At 34.2% G+C, this 18,777-nt stretch overlaps 1 protein-coding gene across 1 annotated transcript in view; it reads right to left on the reverse strand.

Moving 5' to 3' along the window:
• The window catches only part of lrp1ba (low density lipoprotein receptor-related protein 1Ba), a 306,610-nt gene extending 295,789 nt beyond the window's left edge, over positions 1–10,821 (reverse strand). The window contains 1 exon segment of the mRNA XM_048163800.1: positions 10,518–10,821. Within this exon segment, the coding sequence (XP_048019757.1) occupies positions 10,518–10,602 (85 nt within the window). The 5' untranslated portion in view covers positions 10,603–10,821.
• Positions 10,822–18,777: the final 7,956 nt, after the last annotated feature.

The raw sequence follows: 18,777 nt of genomic DNA on the forward strand, positions 1-18,777 counted from the left end.
GCAATTATAAATTACACACCGATTCTCGATTTTACAAATTTGAAGTAGCATGTAACATTAAAGGTTAAGTATGTAATATTTGAGAGTTGGCAGTTGAAATGGGTACTGTGGTCCAAATTCAAAATATTTGTGAGGTGTCGAAATACTATTTGGTAAATTGGCAGTGGGTGGGACCAAAACAAAAACAGACATTCCGACATGAAGCGCATGTTTCAAAGTAAAATAACAGGTTGTTGTGTTGTTTTTCAGAGAAACGAGTATGTGAACTTAGCATGTTTCCTAAATATCTGCAAACTTATTGTGGTATTTTTATGCTTAAAAGTACAGTCAAAAAATTCCACACAGCTCCTTTAACACTAAGTACGGCATTTATTAAAAAAGATGTGTATGACAACATAAACTATGATAAAACTATCGTAAATCTAATGCAGTCTGTACAAAGTGTGCGCTATATTTCAAGCTGAAAGTTTTATATATTTTGTTAGTTATGAATTATATATTACAGTGATTCTCTGGAATCTATACATTTAAACTGGTATGTAACACTAACACTATAAGTATGGCATTCGTAGGTTGATTTAAAAAAGTAAAAAAAAAAAAGTAAAAAAAAAGAAACACTTTCCAAAAATGTTGTTTGCGAAATCCAACATTCTATCTTCAGTCTAAAAACGAATGTATACAACAATTTAAACTACGATAAAAATATTGTAAGTGTACAATAAATACAGTCTGTACAAAGTGTGCGCTATATTTCGAGCTGAAAGTCTTAAATTTATAAATTTCTACACATTTGAACTGACATGTAACATTAACACTAAGTATGGCATTCATAGGTTGATTAAAAAAAGAAACACTTTTCAAAAATGTTGTTTGCACAATCAAAAATTCTTTCTTCAGTTTTAAAAAAAATGCGTACGACAACATAAACTACGAAAAAAAAAAATCTTTTATGATAAAAGTCCATATAATCCATATAAATGAGTATACTTGAGCGGAAAGTTTTAGTTTTATCAATTACTCAATTACAGAAAGCTATTATATGACTTGGAATATTGTGCAAAACTCATATGGACCAGTTTTTTAGTGCATTTTATGGAGCTTGACAGCCATGGAGTTGTTACATGAGAGTGGCGTGAATATTGTTCAAAAGTTTTTGTTCCACAGTCAAAAATAACAACATACAGGTTTGGAATGACATGAAATTGAATATATAATAACAGAAATGGAATTTTTGGCGGACCAATTCTTTGATGTTAATGATGACATTTGAACACTTACGAAACAAAATGTGTATCTGAGCGCATTAACGGCATCAACGAGTGTGTTTGTGCGCATTTGTGTCTGTGCAGAAGTAGTGACAGTACTGATCTGAATTTAAAAGACCCCCTGTTGTTCTTCACCGAAGTTAAAAGCATCACATCAGAGCGCTTTCGCCTTTGGGAATCATCAGGCCTATAGGTGCTTCATACGACTTCCAACCACGCCGTCTCTCCTGCAAACATCTGCTTTCATTTCATCACTTCGATATTTATGGCATATCTGACAGCGAAAGGTATCAGACCATAGAAAGGGATGTTATCAAGTGTAATCGAATGCGTCAGAATGGTGTGCGAGTGTGGGAGTCAAGTGTAAATGCAGGTATGGAAGTAGGACTGTGCGTCCTTTGATTTTTGCAGCTCTTGTAGTCTCGGGCCTGCTTTGCTTTCTACACATTTTATTCTATACATTCAGAAGAGGGCAAAACAAGGGCAGAAATGCTTTCAAGGGAGCTTGACAACAACAAATGTGCTCTGATAAACACTGGTCTCAATCCCTGTCATCAATGACAAGCCCAAATTGCCACACTGAAAACAACAAATTCAAGTTCAATATGTAAGGTGCAACAGTGACACTTTTGTGACTCCAAAGTCATTTGGCGCCCAACGCGGGGCTAAAACCTTCAGAGTAATAATTGATTTATCAGACAAAGGACAATTTCAGCACATAAGACAGCAGAAAACCTCTTTCTCTCAGCTCTTCTTATGACAGATGGCTATAAGAGATAAAAGGTGTTCTTTTATATTTTGATATATCCCACAAAACCATTCAAAAACATGCTGGCATTATTACATTATCTTCTTTATTATTGCATGTCCTACCCTAAATTGTCATTATAAAAATGAAAATCTTATTCTCATTACCGTAAAACAACAACAGCAATGTATTTGTTGTTGTACTGCCTTCATTTTATGCAAATTTTACTAAAAATATCACTTGTATGGATCTAGATATAGACTGGATTTCAAAATTTAGACTAATCAGCCATTGCCTACACGGACAGCAGTATGACATGCCATAAAAAAAAAATTAGTTGAATTTCTAAATACGGCATCTTTAAAATATCCAGAAACATGATGGACGTAAATTAGGAGCCAGAAATACTACTATAAATATCAATTAGGCTATAGCCGTGAAAACTTAGTGAAGTACATAATCTTCTGATGCATGAAGACGCCCATGAGCGGCGAGTTAAAACTCCCCCTTACTGGAGTCGCTCTCCATAAATCTGAAGGATCAAAGACACTCTCTGTGATAGAGGGAGAAATTTTTACTCTCGCTAATGGGTTAGAAACACAACTGAAACCATCTCCAAGACTACAATAGTCCATTAGCATCGAAACTGAAGGTTCATACAGCTGTCACGCACCAAGTAATGATTTCCTTTGCAAATATGCGCATTTGCAGTAATGAATTGGCACTTTCCACAAAAATGGTCCAAACAGGGCCTGAAACTCTTAAAAATTGTTTTTTTTTTTTCTCTCAACAATTTTTTTTTTTCAATTATTTCAATGCATGTTACCAAAGTTTCAGACATGTATATAGTTTAAAACATATTTAGCAATTTTCTAGAATTACATGTTTAATAAATATAAAATTTAGATGAAAAAAATACAATAATAATGATAAAAAAAATCAACAGGATGAGTAACAGGGTTGCAAATATAGCCTAAATTAAGCTGTCACTTAGTTTGGGACCAAAAGTTGATTTAATTTATGGGAAACTCATATTTCCTATGAATTCAAATTTAAATATATTTTTAAATATTTTCTTTTTCTTACAGTAACTTTGGTAACCAAGTTGAATTGTTGTATTGACAAATGCAGTCAACACATTTTTGTAAAAGCTGTGAAAAAAAGCATTTTTTTTAGACATCTACATAATACTAATAAAGTATAAAGGCCTGTTCATGCCAAGGATGATAACTATAAATATATAGTTCTAAAAATTGTTCTAAATATAACAGAATAGCAGATTCCACACCACAGCTACAACGACACAGAGAAAAGATATCGTTGGAATCACTTTCAGAACAATTTTTTTGGCTGATGAACGATAAAAACATTAACAGCCAATCAGAATCCATCCTGCTTTAAACAACTTGAGCATTTAAAGCAGACAACTAATATAGTTATCGCAATTGTTATCTTTATAGTTGGGCCTTAAAATACGAGGGAAAAAAAGAAAAAAAGTGAGACCAACATTTTATCATTATTAATATTTTACTTAGTTTAATGTTTTATGAGTATAGAAGCCAATGAAGCCTAGAACTTGTAACTAAAGCAATTTCAAAGAAAACGAGACACGAATGGTTCTAGCCAAAGAAGTCAATGGTGGGATTGTACTCCGTAAAAGTCTGAATGATTTTTATGTCAAACTGACGTAAGGAACTGGATGGCAAGGATTACATCATCGACCGGTGAGCCTGGCATTCACTCAAATGTCTTAAATATAAATGATACTGTGAAATTGCTTGGCTGTTTTGAGGAATGGGAAATGTATGGCATTCTACATCATGCAGCTACAGATATATTGCTGCATACCTGTTTTAAATCTCATTCTAAAAGAATCACAATAATAAACTACAGTAGACAGAAACCATGAAGAGGGAATACTCGAGCCGTAATCATCAGGCATAGCCTTCAGCGGGTGCCTGAACGCAGTGTTTTATTGAGGCTGCCGGCTGAAGAAGACCCTTCAAGAGTTGGCAGCTGAATTGACTGACAGTACTGTAGGAAACCCTCAGGCTGCAGAACTCAAAGTTCAGGCACTTGAGATGACCATGAAGAAAACACACACACTAAAGCTGTGAGATATATTGAAAATCTGAGACACAGAGACACAGTGATTTTTTTGTTTTGTTTAAGAGCATTTCTAGATAGAATCAAAAAGTGTTAGATTTTATATTTCACTTTTCTGTGAATCAGTTCAAACTGTCATTTTGATTCATTTTTTATTGATTTTTTTTAGATTACACATTAGTACCCAGAATATATATATATATATATAGAGAGAGAGAGAGAGAGAGAGAGAGAGAGAGAGAGAGAATTAATTGATTTATCATATAATTTACCAATAGTTATGAAAAAAATGAAAATTCTGTCATTTATTACTCACCCTCATGCCGTTCCACACCCGTAAGACCTTCGTTAATCTTCGGAACACAAATTAAGATATTTTAGTTGAAATCCGATGGCTCCGTGAGGCCTCCATAGGGAGCAATGACACTCCCTCTCTCAAGATCCATAAAGGTACTAAAAACATATTTAAATCGGTTCATGTGAGTACAGTGGTTCAATATTAATATTATAAAGTGATGAGAATATTTTTGGAGAGCCAAAAAAACAAAATAACGACTTATTTAGTGATGGCCGATTTCAAAACACTGCTTCAGGAAGCATCGGAGCACAAATGAATCAGTGTGTTGAATCATGATTCAGATCACGTGTCAAGCTGCCAACGGCTGAAATCACGTGACTTTGGCGCTCCGAACAGCAGATTCGATACACTGATTCATTTATGATCCGATGCTTCCTGAAGCATTGTTTTGAAATCGGCCATCACTAAATAAGTCAATATTTAGTTTTTTTGGCGCACCAAAACTATTTATAATATTAATATTGAACCACTGAACTCACATGAACCGATTTAAATATGTTTTTAGTACCTTTATGGATCTTGACAGAGGAAATGTCATTGCTCCCTATGGAGGCCTCACAGAGCCACAGAGTTGCGAAGATGAACGAAGGTTTTACGGATGTGGAACGGCATGAGGGTAAGTAATAAATGACAGAATTTTCATTTTTGGGTGAACTAACCCTTTAAATACCATTATTTAGTGAAACAGTAAAACATAGTCTCGCATAACCAGACCTTCAGACTGACAGCAGAAGGTCTGGACTCTATTGCAGCTTTCATTGGCCGAGGACTGCCCAAGAGGACATTTGACTGACATGTAACACAACCAATCACAGTTCGCTTTGTTCGCGTCATGTTTAGGGGCGTGAAAATGTAATGTCGGCATTCCTACAATAACAGACCGGCATGCATCTAATAAATGATTCATTCAAGAACGTTGTGCAAGTTTACTGCAACAATGCAGCAGCGAACTTCACAAATCCAGCGTTTAGTTGATCCTGATAAATGCTCATTGTCACAGTTGTAAACACAACAGAGTTCTTCCATGAGGGGGATCGACGGCAGCATTTGTTTCCAGGTGGACCGTCAATGAACACGACACACAAGTCTGCCGGATGATGACCAGAACGCCTTCCGTATTCAACTAATGAAAAAGCGTACGTAAGTTGACTATGGAAGGTGTAGGACGTAGTGTAAGCGTTTTGAACTGCAAGAGGCGTTACACTTTCTTTGTAAGCTGAATATGGAAGGTGGTCTGGCGGAAGCTAGTTATTTGACTTGTGTCAAATATGGATATTTATCTTACACAACTGCAACGCTTCGCTTCAGAAGGCTTCATACTTGTTGGTCCCGTTCACTGCCATTATAAAGCTTGGATGCGTCAGGATAATTATTAATATAACTCTGATTGTATTTGTCTGAAAGAAGAAAGTCCTATACACCTAGGATGACTTGTTGAATAAATAATGGGGTAATTTTCATTTTAAAGTGAACAATTGCTTTAACCCCCTGGAGTCGTATGGATTACTTTTATGATGGATGCACTTTTTTGGGCTTCGAAATCTTCCACTACCATTATAAAGTTTGGAAGAGCCAGGATATATTTTAATATAACTTCAGTTGTGTTCGTCTGAAAGTAGATGGTCATATACACCTATGATGGCTTGAGGGTGAATAAATCATGGGATAATTTTCATTTTTTGGGTGAACTAACCCTTTAAGTAATCTTTACCATATTTTACTTATTTCACATATAGTATATTATTTCAAATATAAGGCAAACATGCAGTACCGGTCAAAAGTTTGGAAACACCACTATTTTTAATGTTTTTGAAAGAAATCTCTTATGCTCAACATTTATTTGATCAACAATACAGAAAAAAACAGTAATATTGTGTATTTTTTACAATTTAAAATAAATGTTTTCTATTTTAATATACTTTAAAATGTAATTTATTTCTGTGATGCAAAACTGAATTCATCACACAACATCTCACTCCAGTCTTCTGTGTCACATGATCCTTCAGAAATCATTATAATATGATGATTTATGATCAATGTTGAAAACATTTGATATTTTTTTGAAACCTGTGATACTTTTTTCAGGATTCATTGATGAATAAAAAGTTCATTCAAAATAGAAATATTTTCTAACAATATAAATCACTTTTTTTTATCAATTTAATACATCCTTGCTGAATAAAAATATTAATTTTGAAATAAAAATATTAATTTCTTTCAAAAAAAGAAAGGAAAAAAATCTGACCCCAAACTTTTGAATATTGTTACAAAAGATTTCTATTTTAAATAAATGCTGTTCTTTTTTTTCTTTTTTTTAACTTTTTGTTCATCAAAGTATCTTGAATCACACAGGTTATAAAAAAATATTAAGCAGCACAACTGCTTCCAAAATTGATAATAAATCAGTATTTTAGGATGATTTCTGAAGGTTCATGTGACACTGAATTACTGGAGTAATGGCTAATGAAAATTCAACTTTGCATGACAGAAATAAATAGTATTTTATTAAAATTTTATTTTTCTGTATTTTTGATCAAATCAATGCAGGCTTGATGAGTATAAGAAACTTCTTTCAAAAACATTAAAAATAGTAAGGTTTCCAAAACTTTTGACTGGTACTGTCACACACAAAAACTTTTTCACATTTGAATCTGCCAGATGCTTTATTATCAAAACATGTTTGCACTTTATTACTCCAAAGACATATTTTGGTTCCACCGCCAATGCCATCTAACATTGCGGCTGTTTTTGAGCTATGAACCATCTATTTTGGAAAAAATGTAACACTATGGCCTAATGATAAATAGTCCTGACCCTTAGGCACATGTGCAAACAATTTGTTCTCAAAAACAAGTACTCCGACTTCACATGAAATTGCGGTCATTTTAAGATCTGTTTAATTAAGCTAAACACCCAAAATCGAATGAACATTACTAAAAATAAGCATCATTTCACTTCAGTAATGGATTATAAAACCAAGACCAAACTGTGGTAACTAGATCCACACAGCCAAAACAGAAATCAAGCACAGCTGAATCATGAGTCTTGAACAAATACAAAAAATGTAATACACCGCTCACATTCAACAAAGACCTATCCCAGGAAAACAGCATTCTTAACCAACCCAACAGCCCAGATAGCTATCATTCACACGTGTGATTCCAAAATCCTCATTCTTTACATAAATGTACCCCTTTTTTAACCTGAAATTGTTTCCAGAATCATCAAAGCCAAAATTATCACCTGAACCACAACGCCACCTGATTCCATTTAAAAGAAATCTAATTCCTGTTTGCCATGTTGCAAAATTTCATCCAAACAATGAGGCAGTTTGGCTGAAGATAAACTCTTACAAAACAAGCACAATGATTGTGCTCCACAATCACATTATGTATCAAATGGAACACAAATCTGTTCTGGTCTAGTGTTAAAGGGTTAGTTCACCCAAAAATGAAAATTCTGTCATTAATGACTCACCCTCATGTCGTTCCAAACCCGTAAGACCTCCGTTCATCTTCGGAACACAGTTTAAGATATTTTAGATTTAGTCCGAGAGCTTTCTGTCCCTCCATTGAAAATGTATGTACGGTAGACTGTCCATGTCCAGAAAGGTAATAAAAACATCATCAAAGTAGTCCATGTGACATCAGTGGGTTAGTTAGAAGTTTTTGAAGCATCGAAAATACATTTTGGTCCAAAAATAACAAAAACTACGACTTTATTCAGCATTGTCTTCTCTTCCGGGTCTGTTGTCAATCCAGGTTCACGACTCCGCAGTGACGCTGCTGACGTGTTATCTGGTGCGCCCGAGCTTTGTTTACAGTCTGAGGGAGACGCACGGTACATTCAAGCTATTCTACATTGTTTGTATTTTGGTATTGCTATATTTTTTAAAATGGTGCGTAGGTGTGCATGTCGCGGATGTCTTAATCGCCAAAAACAATGAAGTACCAATGCCGACAGATGAAAGGATTCAATGGAATCAATTAAATGGAATCAATTCAATGGAAAGGATTCCGGAAGAGAATACAATACTGAATAAAGTCGTAGTTTTTGTTATTTTTGGACCAAAATGCATTTTCGATGCTTCAAAAACTTCTAACTAACCCTCTGATGTCACATGGACTACTTTGATGATGTTTTTATTACCTTTCTGGACATGGACAGTATACCGTACATACATTTTCAATGGAGGGTCAGAAAGCTCTCGGACTAAATCTAAAATATCTTAAACTGCGTTCCGAAGATGAACGGAGGTCTTACGGGTTTGGAACGACATGAGGGTGAGTCATTAATGACATAATTTTCATTTTTGGGTAAACTAATCCTTTAATAATATGACATATTTCTATCCGGCAGATTGATATACAATCCAAAAGGAAATATCTAGCCAACATTACACTTGCACAGACACATTTACCACACTACAGTATTCAGTCTATAGGCCATTAATGTTTTTGGTTTGCAGTAATGGAGCCCTTAGGGAGCTGCACTTGTTGCGCTGGTTGATTTGTTTATGGGAACCATATTTTGTCTACAGTTTATTGAATGTCTGGCTGCTTAATAAACTTTACACACCTTTGTATCAAACCCCACATGAAATGTTTCTCTCAACATGGACAGTAAATCTATTTTCAAGTCAATCCTCATGTTCTGTTGAGATTTGTATGAAAATGCAGTCCAAAAGCATCATTCAGATATTACTGAAACCCTTTGTTGGATCACAAATTAGGCAAAGTTTTTTCAAAACTTGGTCAATTAGAGAAATTTAGCAGATGGAAAATCAATTTATCATTTTTCTTAGAGGACGTTTGAAGGATATTATCAAGAATAAAGAATAAATCTGATATTTAATGTTAAAAAACAACTATTAAAACAGTCACAAACATCTTCAAACTATAAATGAGGGTTAATAAAATATCTAGTTGAGGTAATTGTGGGTTTGGTTGCCAGTTTAAGGAATCTGTGATACCTTTTAATGATGAATCATTGGGTTGCATTTGCTCTTATGCCTATTAAACTGTTCATAGTTGTGCTGTCATTTCTGTTATCTGCATCTGATGGATCAGTGCAACACATACGCACTGCATTATTATTCCTAATAAAACACAAAGATGACACCACATTTAAAAGCCACCAGGGAGTCACAGTTTAGCAGATGATCGCAGCCAGATGCTTTTATTAAAAAATGACACTCATACCAGAGTTAAACCATAAACTATTGCAAATGGAGATTTATATATATATATATATATATATATATATATATATATATATATATATATATATATATAATATTTTTTAGCTCTAACATTATATCCTATACAAACAACTTTATATCCTCTAGTTCATTCAAATGTGGATGCAATTCTGGTCCTGGATGATCCCGGAACTGCATTTTATAATTTTCTACGTTTCTTTTCTTCTTTATCTGACACACCCAGTTCAGGTCTTGGAGCTTCTACTAATGATCTGATGAAATAAATCCGATGTTTCAAATAAGGCAGACATCCAAAATGTGCATTGTTGGGGTACTCCAGAAACCTCAACTGCAAGAACTTTTATCATCTCCAAAGAAACATATAGAGCCTGAAAGATGGTTCTTGATAAAGGAGTGTGTAAGAACCATCAGAGAAAGGTCTCTAAAAATATTTACTTTTACAACTTTAAAACCATTTTCTTCAACTACAACTTCTACAAATAAAAAAGTAATTTAACTGACAGGTTTATTGACTTTTCAGTCAGCCAGGGCTCTTTCTCAGTTACACATCATGTAATAAGTAAAGAAAAAAGAGATAGATTGTCAGACAGACAGACAGACAGACAGATAGATAGATAGATAGATAGATAGATAGATAGATAGATAGATAGATAGATAGATAGATAGATAGATAGATAGATAGATACTTCCTAACATATCCAAAAGTTTTATTTCAATAGTTAATACCTAGCCTATTTATGCTAAAATACTTATTAACATTTTAATACATTTAAATAAATAAAAATATACTGTAATAAAGCGGAGTTTGAAATGTCTTACCTTGCTCAACTCCAGCCACTGTCAGCGTTTTAACCAGCAGAATTAATCCCGACATGCTCAGAAATGCCAAAATAAAGTCGGACATCGTGGCTGGATGTAGTCCCGAGCAGATCCGTTATCCGCCAGCGCCGATGATGATGATGATGATGCCCAAGTTGAGTGTGAGCGAAGCCAGTCTCACGCCGCGCAGCGCTAAGCTCCGCTCCGCAGCGCAGCTCCTCCCGCAGGTGTGTGTGCGTGCGTGTGTGACTGTACGGACAACACGGACTGCGTGCGCCTCCGTTTGAGGATAACAAGGTAGGATGGGAGGGAGAGAGGGAGAGACGGGCGATAGGACAACGGTAGGGGTGAGAGAGAGAGAGAGAGAGAGAGAGAGAGAGAGAGAACCCTATCACAATACTGATTATTTTACACACTGTCGATAGATAGATAGATAGATAGATAGATAGATAGATAGATAGATAGATAGATAGATAGATAGATAGATAGATAGATAGATAGATAGATGAAGGATGACTGAAGGAGAGAGGGGGATAGAGAGAGAGGATACAGAATAAAAAGGATGAAGGAAAATATACAGAAAGGATGAAGCAGAGGAAGGAAGGACAATGGATGCAAAGACAACAGATGTAAAAGAAAGAAAAAGAAAAGAAAGTAAGAAAGAAAACAAACAATGCGAGAAAGAAAGGATGGCTGGATGATGACAGAAGAAAAGAAGAAAGCATAATGGACTAAAGAGGGAAGGCAGGAAAGAAAGAATAGAGATAAACAGAACGAATGGCAGATAGAATGAACGATAGACAGAACAACAGACAGAATGATAGAACAAACAAATGATAGATAGATAGATAGATAGATAGATAGATAGATAGATAGATAGATAGATAGATAGATAGATAGATAGATAGATAGATAGATAGATAGATAGATAGATCTAAAACGAACTGATCTTTCTGGTAGCCTAAATATGAGTGTGTGTATGAGTGAAGGACAGTTCTGAAATCATTCTGAATTATTCATAACATAAACTTAGAGACTGACCACCAAAGTCCAGAGGTAACAGCTAGTTCAGTGTACATAAAACCCCTCAACAAATCCAAGCCATACGGAATCATTATTCCAACTGTCGTAAAAGCAGACCACCTCCGTCAGTCTTTCGTTCTCTGGGGTCTCATGGGGCCCACAGGTTTGGGTGTATCGATTTCAACTCGAGGCGCTGAAAACAACTCTTGGAAAACAAACTATAAAATACTAGCTACACCATAAAGTCCCACGCCAAGAAAACCAAATCACCTCAAGAACCCGCCTGTTGCTTTATGCACGTGACTCGAAACCAAAGCTGTAATTCCGTGAAATCGAATTCTATCATTCTGATTCAGGAACACGTTTCTGGCAGCTAGTTGATCTGGTAGAGGTTTTTTTTTTGATGCCTTTATCTGGGTTTTACAAGATGTAACAAGAAGTGCTGGCACTAAAGCCTTGCGATTGTTGGTTTCTTGCACCATTATGCTGATACAAAAGAAATGGAGGCCAAGTCCGCTGCCTTTTAAAGTGGATGAATTCATTGCCTCCACTCAAAAGGGACTCGGGCACGCCAGCAGACACGCAATGATGCAATAAACTCGCGGTTTAATGCAGTTTTGCCATGTTTGTCTTCAAATCTTAGCAGGTGTCCTTGGCGCCACAGAACGTGTGAAACATCCAGCTCTAGCACGTCAGCGCGTCTAAGCGCGAAAACATCTGCAATTAATGAGCTTTCAGATGTGGAACGCACCGAAATTTGGTTTTCCTTTTCATTTGGTATGAAGCTAATTCAAAATGAGATTTTTAGGAAATGAGCGGAGGAGTCTCTTTGCTATGATTTTTTTTTTTTTTTTTTTTGGCCTGACAACATTTCCAGGATTGCCCATGATGCTCTGTGGCGTTTTCTTGAATAATTTGCACAACATTTTAGGTTCATTAAGACAATGCGTAAAGCTGCTAAACATATGCAAAACAACAAGAATGAGCACTAGATAGCCTACTTTAACACTTAGAAATGCATTTGTATTCTCTAAGATGTGGGCGGAGCTGGCAGATATGCATATGAATGAACATGTAAATACTGGCATAAAAGGTTTTATATTTGTAACACGAGCTTTTTGTCAGTGTTCTTGCAAAAAAACTGAGGTGAAATTGGTTGTAAATTATTTCGTTTACAGGTGATGTGCTTGATTTTTTCTTTTTTCTTTTCTTAATAGGCCTATATTCTTGGTTGTACATGTTAGGCTACTCCAAATAAAAATGTTTGCGTAATATTTATCAGAATTTAATAATCTCTGCTTCTGAAACAACTTTCCTGTTCTGCTGACATCATCGAGAACTTTTTCAGCACCTCCCCTCCGATTTCCGGTTATGTCAAACGCTATCTCACGACCAATTCGTACGTATTTTACGAGGTGGCTAATTCGTACGAATTCATATGATTTTTCATAAACCCCAGTGACGGGTAGGTTTTGGGGTTAGGGGTAGGTCATTCGTACGAATTCATACGAATTTGGCAACTCGTAAAATATGTACGATTTTGCAAAAAACAAGGTGAGGTCGTACGAATTCGTATGAATTAGACACCTCGTAAAATACATACGAATTACCGTGAGATTAGGTTGGTTATGTAGAGATCCCTCCCCCCAATCTTGTGGGCCTATTTTTCTGCTGGAGGTCCTGGACATCTTGTTCAGATACATGACATCATGGATTCTATCAAATACCAACAGATAAAACAATCAAAACCTGACTGTCCCTTTTAGAAGTCATATAACGGGTCGTGATTGGATCTTCCATCAGGACAATGATCCAAAACAAACATCAAAACACAAAAATATGTCACTGAACACAAAACCAAGCTCCTGCCATGGTCTGCCCAGTCCTCTGACCTGAACCCTAAAGAAAATGAGTGGAGTGAACTGAAGAGAAGAAGCACCAACATGGAGCTGGGAATCTGAAGGATCTGGAGAGATTCTGCATGAAGGAATGGTCTATGATATCTTGTCAGGTGATCTCCAAACTCATCAGGCATTATAGGAGAAAACTCAGAGCTGTTATCTTGGCAAAAGGAGGTTGCAATAACGTTTTGAATAAAAGGATATGATTAATTGTGAGAATTGTGTAAATATATATTTTAAGTACATACATTTAATAGCCTAAGTAACATCAACAATAATAATAATAAAAATTATTATTATTAGTAGTAGTACTATTATTATGGGAAAATTGTTAAAATAATAATAATAATAATAATAATTGTTATAAAAAGTAGGGAAAAATAAATAACCATAATAATATTTTTTATAAAAAAATAGGTATTATAATATATTATATTATAGGGATAATTATTATTTTTACTTTTTTATTTTTATTTATTTATTTATTTATTTGTTTAGCAAACTGCAGTGCTACAAACAACTTTCTCAGCAAGCATGTCCTTAACTGCCAAGGCAACTGTCAAAGCCATATATTTCCTGGGTACCAAGTAATTTCCGGACACATTCAGTGGTTGACAATAACGCTGCCCTCGATTTTAAAGCATAGATCACTGCATAAGGAAGCCATATGGATGCGTGTAAGCAACAGCATCCTTTACAATCTTTGTGTTTCAATATAAGAGAGAAGAACAGAGTGTCTTTATTACCCAGTTATCATAAATAAAAGCCGTACACAAGCCTGGGAGTGAGTGATAGACAGTGTGAGCGTATAAAACACATCCATCCCTGTGCGAGAGTGTTTTACTGCCATCTACAGAGCGTCCACACAAACACAGAGAGGTTAATATAAGGCTCAAAATAGGAAACATTTTTCTTTGCGAGGTACAACTCATTTTCTCCTGCATATTTTTGTATCGTTTTTTCCATTTTTGATGCCCGTGGTTGGTGGAAATCTTTATTCTGGCTGGCGCTGACCCATTAAAAACCTGAGGAGACTTTAGGATATGTCACTCAGCTGTGTTTGAGTGCTCTCTCATGGCATTCTCTCCCGAAAAAACACTTCTTCCTTAGCTCAACCAGACACAGACCCCTGGTTTCCCAACTTCCTAATTGGCCACAGCTCTAGAATGGCCTGTGACTCCAAAAGCCCCAGAATTTCAATCAAGCTGCACAAAAGAGGCCTGTGTTTCTGAGTCCATCTCCGTCTATCCATTCAGCCCTATGTTTGTCTGTCTCTCTCTCTCCTGCTGCCTTACTCACATTGATGGACAGGTACTAAGGTCATAAAGTCATCTTCCACCTCTCGCATGAGGCTAAAATCTGGTTGTGACTTACACTGTAAAAAAAATCCCGTTGTTTCTACGGAAAAATACCGGCAGCTGTGGTTACCAGAACAATACTGTAAAAATGACATCAAACCGTAAACATACTTACGGAGTTACATGTGAATTTTACATTTTAAATCTGTTAAATTTACGGTAAAATAACGTATTTCATTAACTGATATAATGTTAATTTACCAACCTAATGAAGTACTAATATCTGTTTTGTACCTTTATAATACACTGACAGTCACCAAACACAGTGGTGATGAGAGTCACATGATGAATCAAAATTCATCACAAACAGCTTTTCCACAAGCTGAGAAGAACAACACTAACATATAGAAGGTGCACACAGTGTCATTCACACACACACTAAACACCATCATGGTAACATGCATGAAATTTTAAAAATGCAATAAACATTAATTTAACAACATTAGATGTAACATAATATCCTAATGTACATAACTGATTAGAAAAAAATGAGAAAAACTAAGAAGAAACAGAGTTATTTCAACGAAAATATATCAAATGTGAAGTATCACGCAGGGAATTGTGGGAATGTCAATATACGGTTTTTCACTGTAAATTTTACAATTAATTGTTATTTTTCACTTCCAAAAACTGTGAATTTAATGGTATTTTACCGTAAAATTACATTAAATGTACCATTAGATCTATTACAGTTATTCACCGTACACTGTAAAAAAAAATCCCGTTGTTTCTACGGAAAAATACCGGCAGCTGTGGTTACCAGAACAATACTGTAAAAATGACATCAAACCGTAAACATACTTACGGAGTTACATGTGAATTTTACATTTTAAATCTGTTAAATTTACGGTAAAATAACGTATTTCATTAACTGATATAATGTTAATTTACTAACCTAATGAAGTACTAATATCTGTTTTGTACCTTTATAATACACTGACAGTCACCAAACACAGTGGTGATGAGAGTCACATGATGAATCAAAGTTCATCACAAGCAGCTTTTCCACAAGCTGAGAAGCACAATACTAATATATAGAAGGTGCACACAGTGTCATTCACACACACACTAAACACCATCATGGTAACATGCATGAAATTTTAAAAATGCAATAAACATTAATTTAACAACATTAGATGTAACATAAAACCCTAATGTACATAACTGATTAGAAAAAAATGAGAAAAACTAAGAAGAAACAGAGTTATTTCAACGAAAATATATCAAATGTGAAGTGTCACGCAGGGAATTGTGGGAATGTCAATTTACGGTTTTTCACTGTAAATTTTACAATGAATTGTTATTTTTCACTTCCAAAAACTGTGAATTTAACGGTATTTTACCGTAAAATTACATTAAATGTACCATTAGATCTATTACAGTTATTCACCGTATATAGTACGGAAACTTTCTGTAAACCAATCAACAGTTTTTCACCGCAGCATTTTTACAGTCTTTTACTGTTAAAATCACGGTCATTTTTTACAGTGTAGTAAATAATTCAAACAGGACGACGGTTTGTTATTGAATGCTGAAAATATCTGGAGCAACTTATCTGTACTGAATTACAGATGACTAAACTATTATTTATGTCATTACCCACTTTTTAAAAAAGTAGTAATATTTTTTATGAATTGTATTAATAATTTATATCATAAATAGTGCTGTCAAACAATTAATGGCGATTAATCGCATCCAAAATAAAAGTTTATTAACATATGTGTGTGTGTGTGTGTGTGTGTGTGTGTGCTCTGTATATTTATTATGTATATATTTAAGAAATATTTACATTATATAAATATATATAATTTGTGTTAAATAAATACATGCATGTGTGTGTATTTATATACACATAATAAATATACACAGCACACACACATACAGTATATTATGTTAACAAACTTTTATTTTGGATGTGATTAATCACAATTAATCGTTTTGACAGCACTAATAATAAATTAATAAAAATACATTAAAAATAAAATATTCATAGTTATTTAATATATCGATATTTTAATGTATTTGTTTTACTAATTTATTATATTATTAGATACAATACAAATACAAATTCCTATTAAATATTTACATTTATAAGAATGTATTTGTATTTAATAATAATATCAACAGTTAATACTCATGTGTGCATATAATTTAATTAATATAAAATATTTTTGTATTTAATACATTTATTATTTATACTACTATACATCAAATACACACATATATGAATTAAATAATGAATTATTAGTGTTATTAATTGTCTAATTATTTTTTGTGTCAATACTATTATTGTTTATTATTCATTATCTTATTAATAAATGCTCATTTATTAAACATTAATAAATGTTAATTTCCAGCATATTTTGGGTTCATTTTAAGCAAGCAATACAGTCATTTTTATACAACAGTTGAGTTAAATAAAACTACCCAGCACGTTGGGCAAACATTTAACCCAACCGCTGGGTTAAAACAACCCAATTGCTGGGTTTGTCCATTTTCAACCCAACTTGGGTTGTTTTAAACCCAGCATTTTTTAGAGTGTAATTTACACCATTGTTAAATAGTTAATATACTTAATTACTATTTTATGTATGTAATAATTCTACATTAAGTAGGCTATTAGTAATAGTATTATTGGGTAAATGGTTTAGTCATTTATACACCCACATACATATACATACGTGTATTTGCAAACATCATTCTGTCCAAACTTGGATGACGTGATGCTAAAAGGAAATACTTACATTATATATATATATTTTAACATGGAGTTGATCATTATAGTTTGCTGTGAAATGCTGCTCCCTACAGGAATTCAGAAGCACCGTCACTCATGTTCAGAATGTATGTATCTACTAGGTGTGCATTGAATTGCATTGCATAAAATAAAACATCTGATTTATTGTTTGATCAGACTGCCAAAAGACTGAATTTTTACATCAATTTGGATTATGTTTTGAAAAGAATACTCTTCTTACTATTTCTGTGTTGATTATACATGCCTTATTAGTCTATTATATAATCATATGTTTTTAACAGTATGCATCCTGCACATAGTATTATTTTTGGGTTCTATTTTTGTTGCTGAGGTGCAGTTGTTCAGTTTGACTGTCTTGCACTTGATTGTTGCCTGCAGACACAAATGGCCAATCCTGTATAGAACAAGGCAAAAACAGACTCATGAAACCAATTTACACTCCATTCTGCTGACTGAAACAAAGAGCTTGCCGGGAGGGGGTTACAGACATTTCCAGGCATCTGTAAAAAAAGAAAAAAGAAAAGGGCAACAGTTGTGCGGTTTGCATTATAAATGAAGACTGGGGCTGAAACAAACCTGGATCAGTTGCCAAGGAAACATATGCAAAGTAATTATAAATATCTTCACCTTGATAAAGCAAAAAGAGATATCACAGGTTCGTTCTGATCTCTGATTTTTTTTACACATCATTAACTAATTAATTAACTATAAAAAATAATATAATATAATTAGTAGTAATATAATATCATAATTACCATATGTACGACACAACACTGCCACCTTGTGTTCACACCTCTTCCACACACTCCAAGAGCGCCTTAATGCAAAAGTAAACAAAACATAAATTTGGTATAATATGCTAGCTTTTTTCCAAACTCTTGTCTTGATTCATTATATATCTATTAAAGCATATCGCAGTTAAAATCACAGTCATGTATTAGATTTACATTTAATAATATTAATTTATTGCTCCTACAGAGACATGTTTAGACTTGCCTGCTGGCACTTTAATGTAATTATGTAAATTAAATTATCACAAAGTAGGCGTGCCTTGACGGAGATCCCCTTCTGATACGTCATCTACACGAGTACTTTAATTAAAGTTGAACTTTTTAAAAGGACAGCGCATTAAACCTAACTTTAGTTTCATATAAAGTCTCACTAAAAAAAAAAAAGTTTAGAAGTACTTATTCAGACTTACTTCGTTAATTATTCATGAG

Source organism: Megalobrama amblycephala, linkage group LG2, assembly GCF_018812025.1.
Source record: "Megalobrama amblycephala isolate DHTTF-2021 linkage group LG2, ASM1881202v1, whole genome shotgun sequence".
NCBI classification, from domain to species: Eukaryota; Metazoa; Chordata; class Actinopteri; order Cypriniformes; family Xenocyprididae; genus Megalobrama; species Megalobrama amblycephala.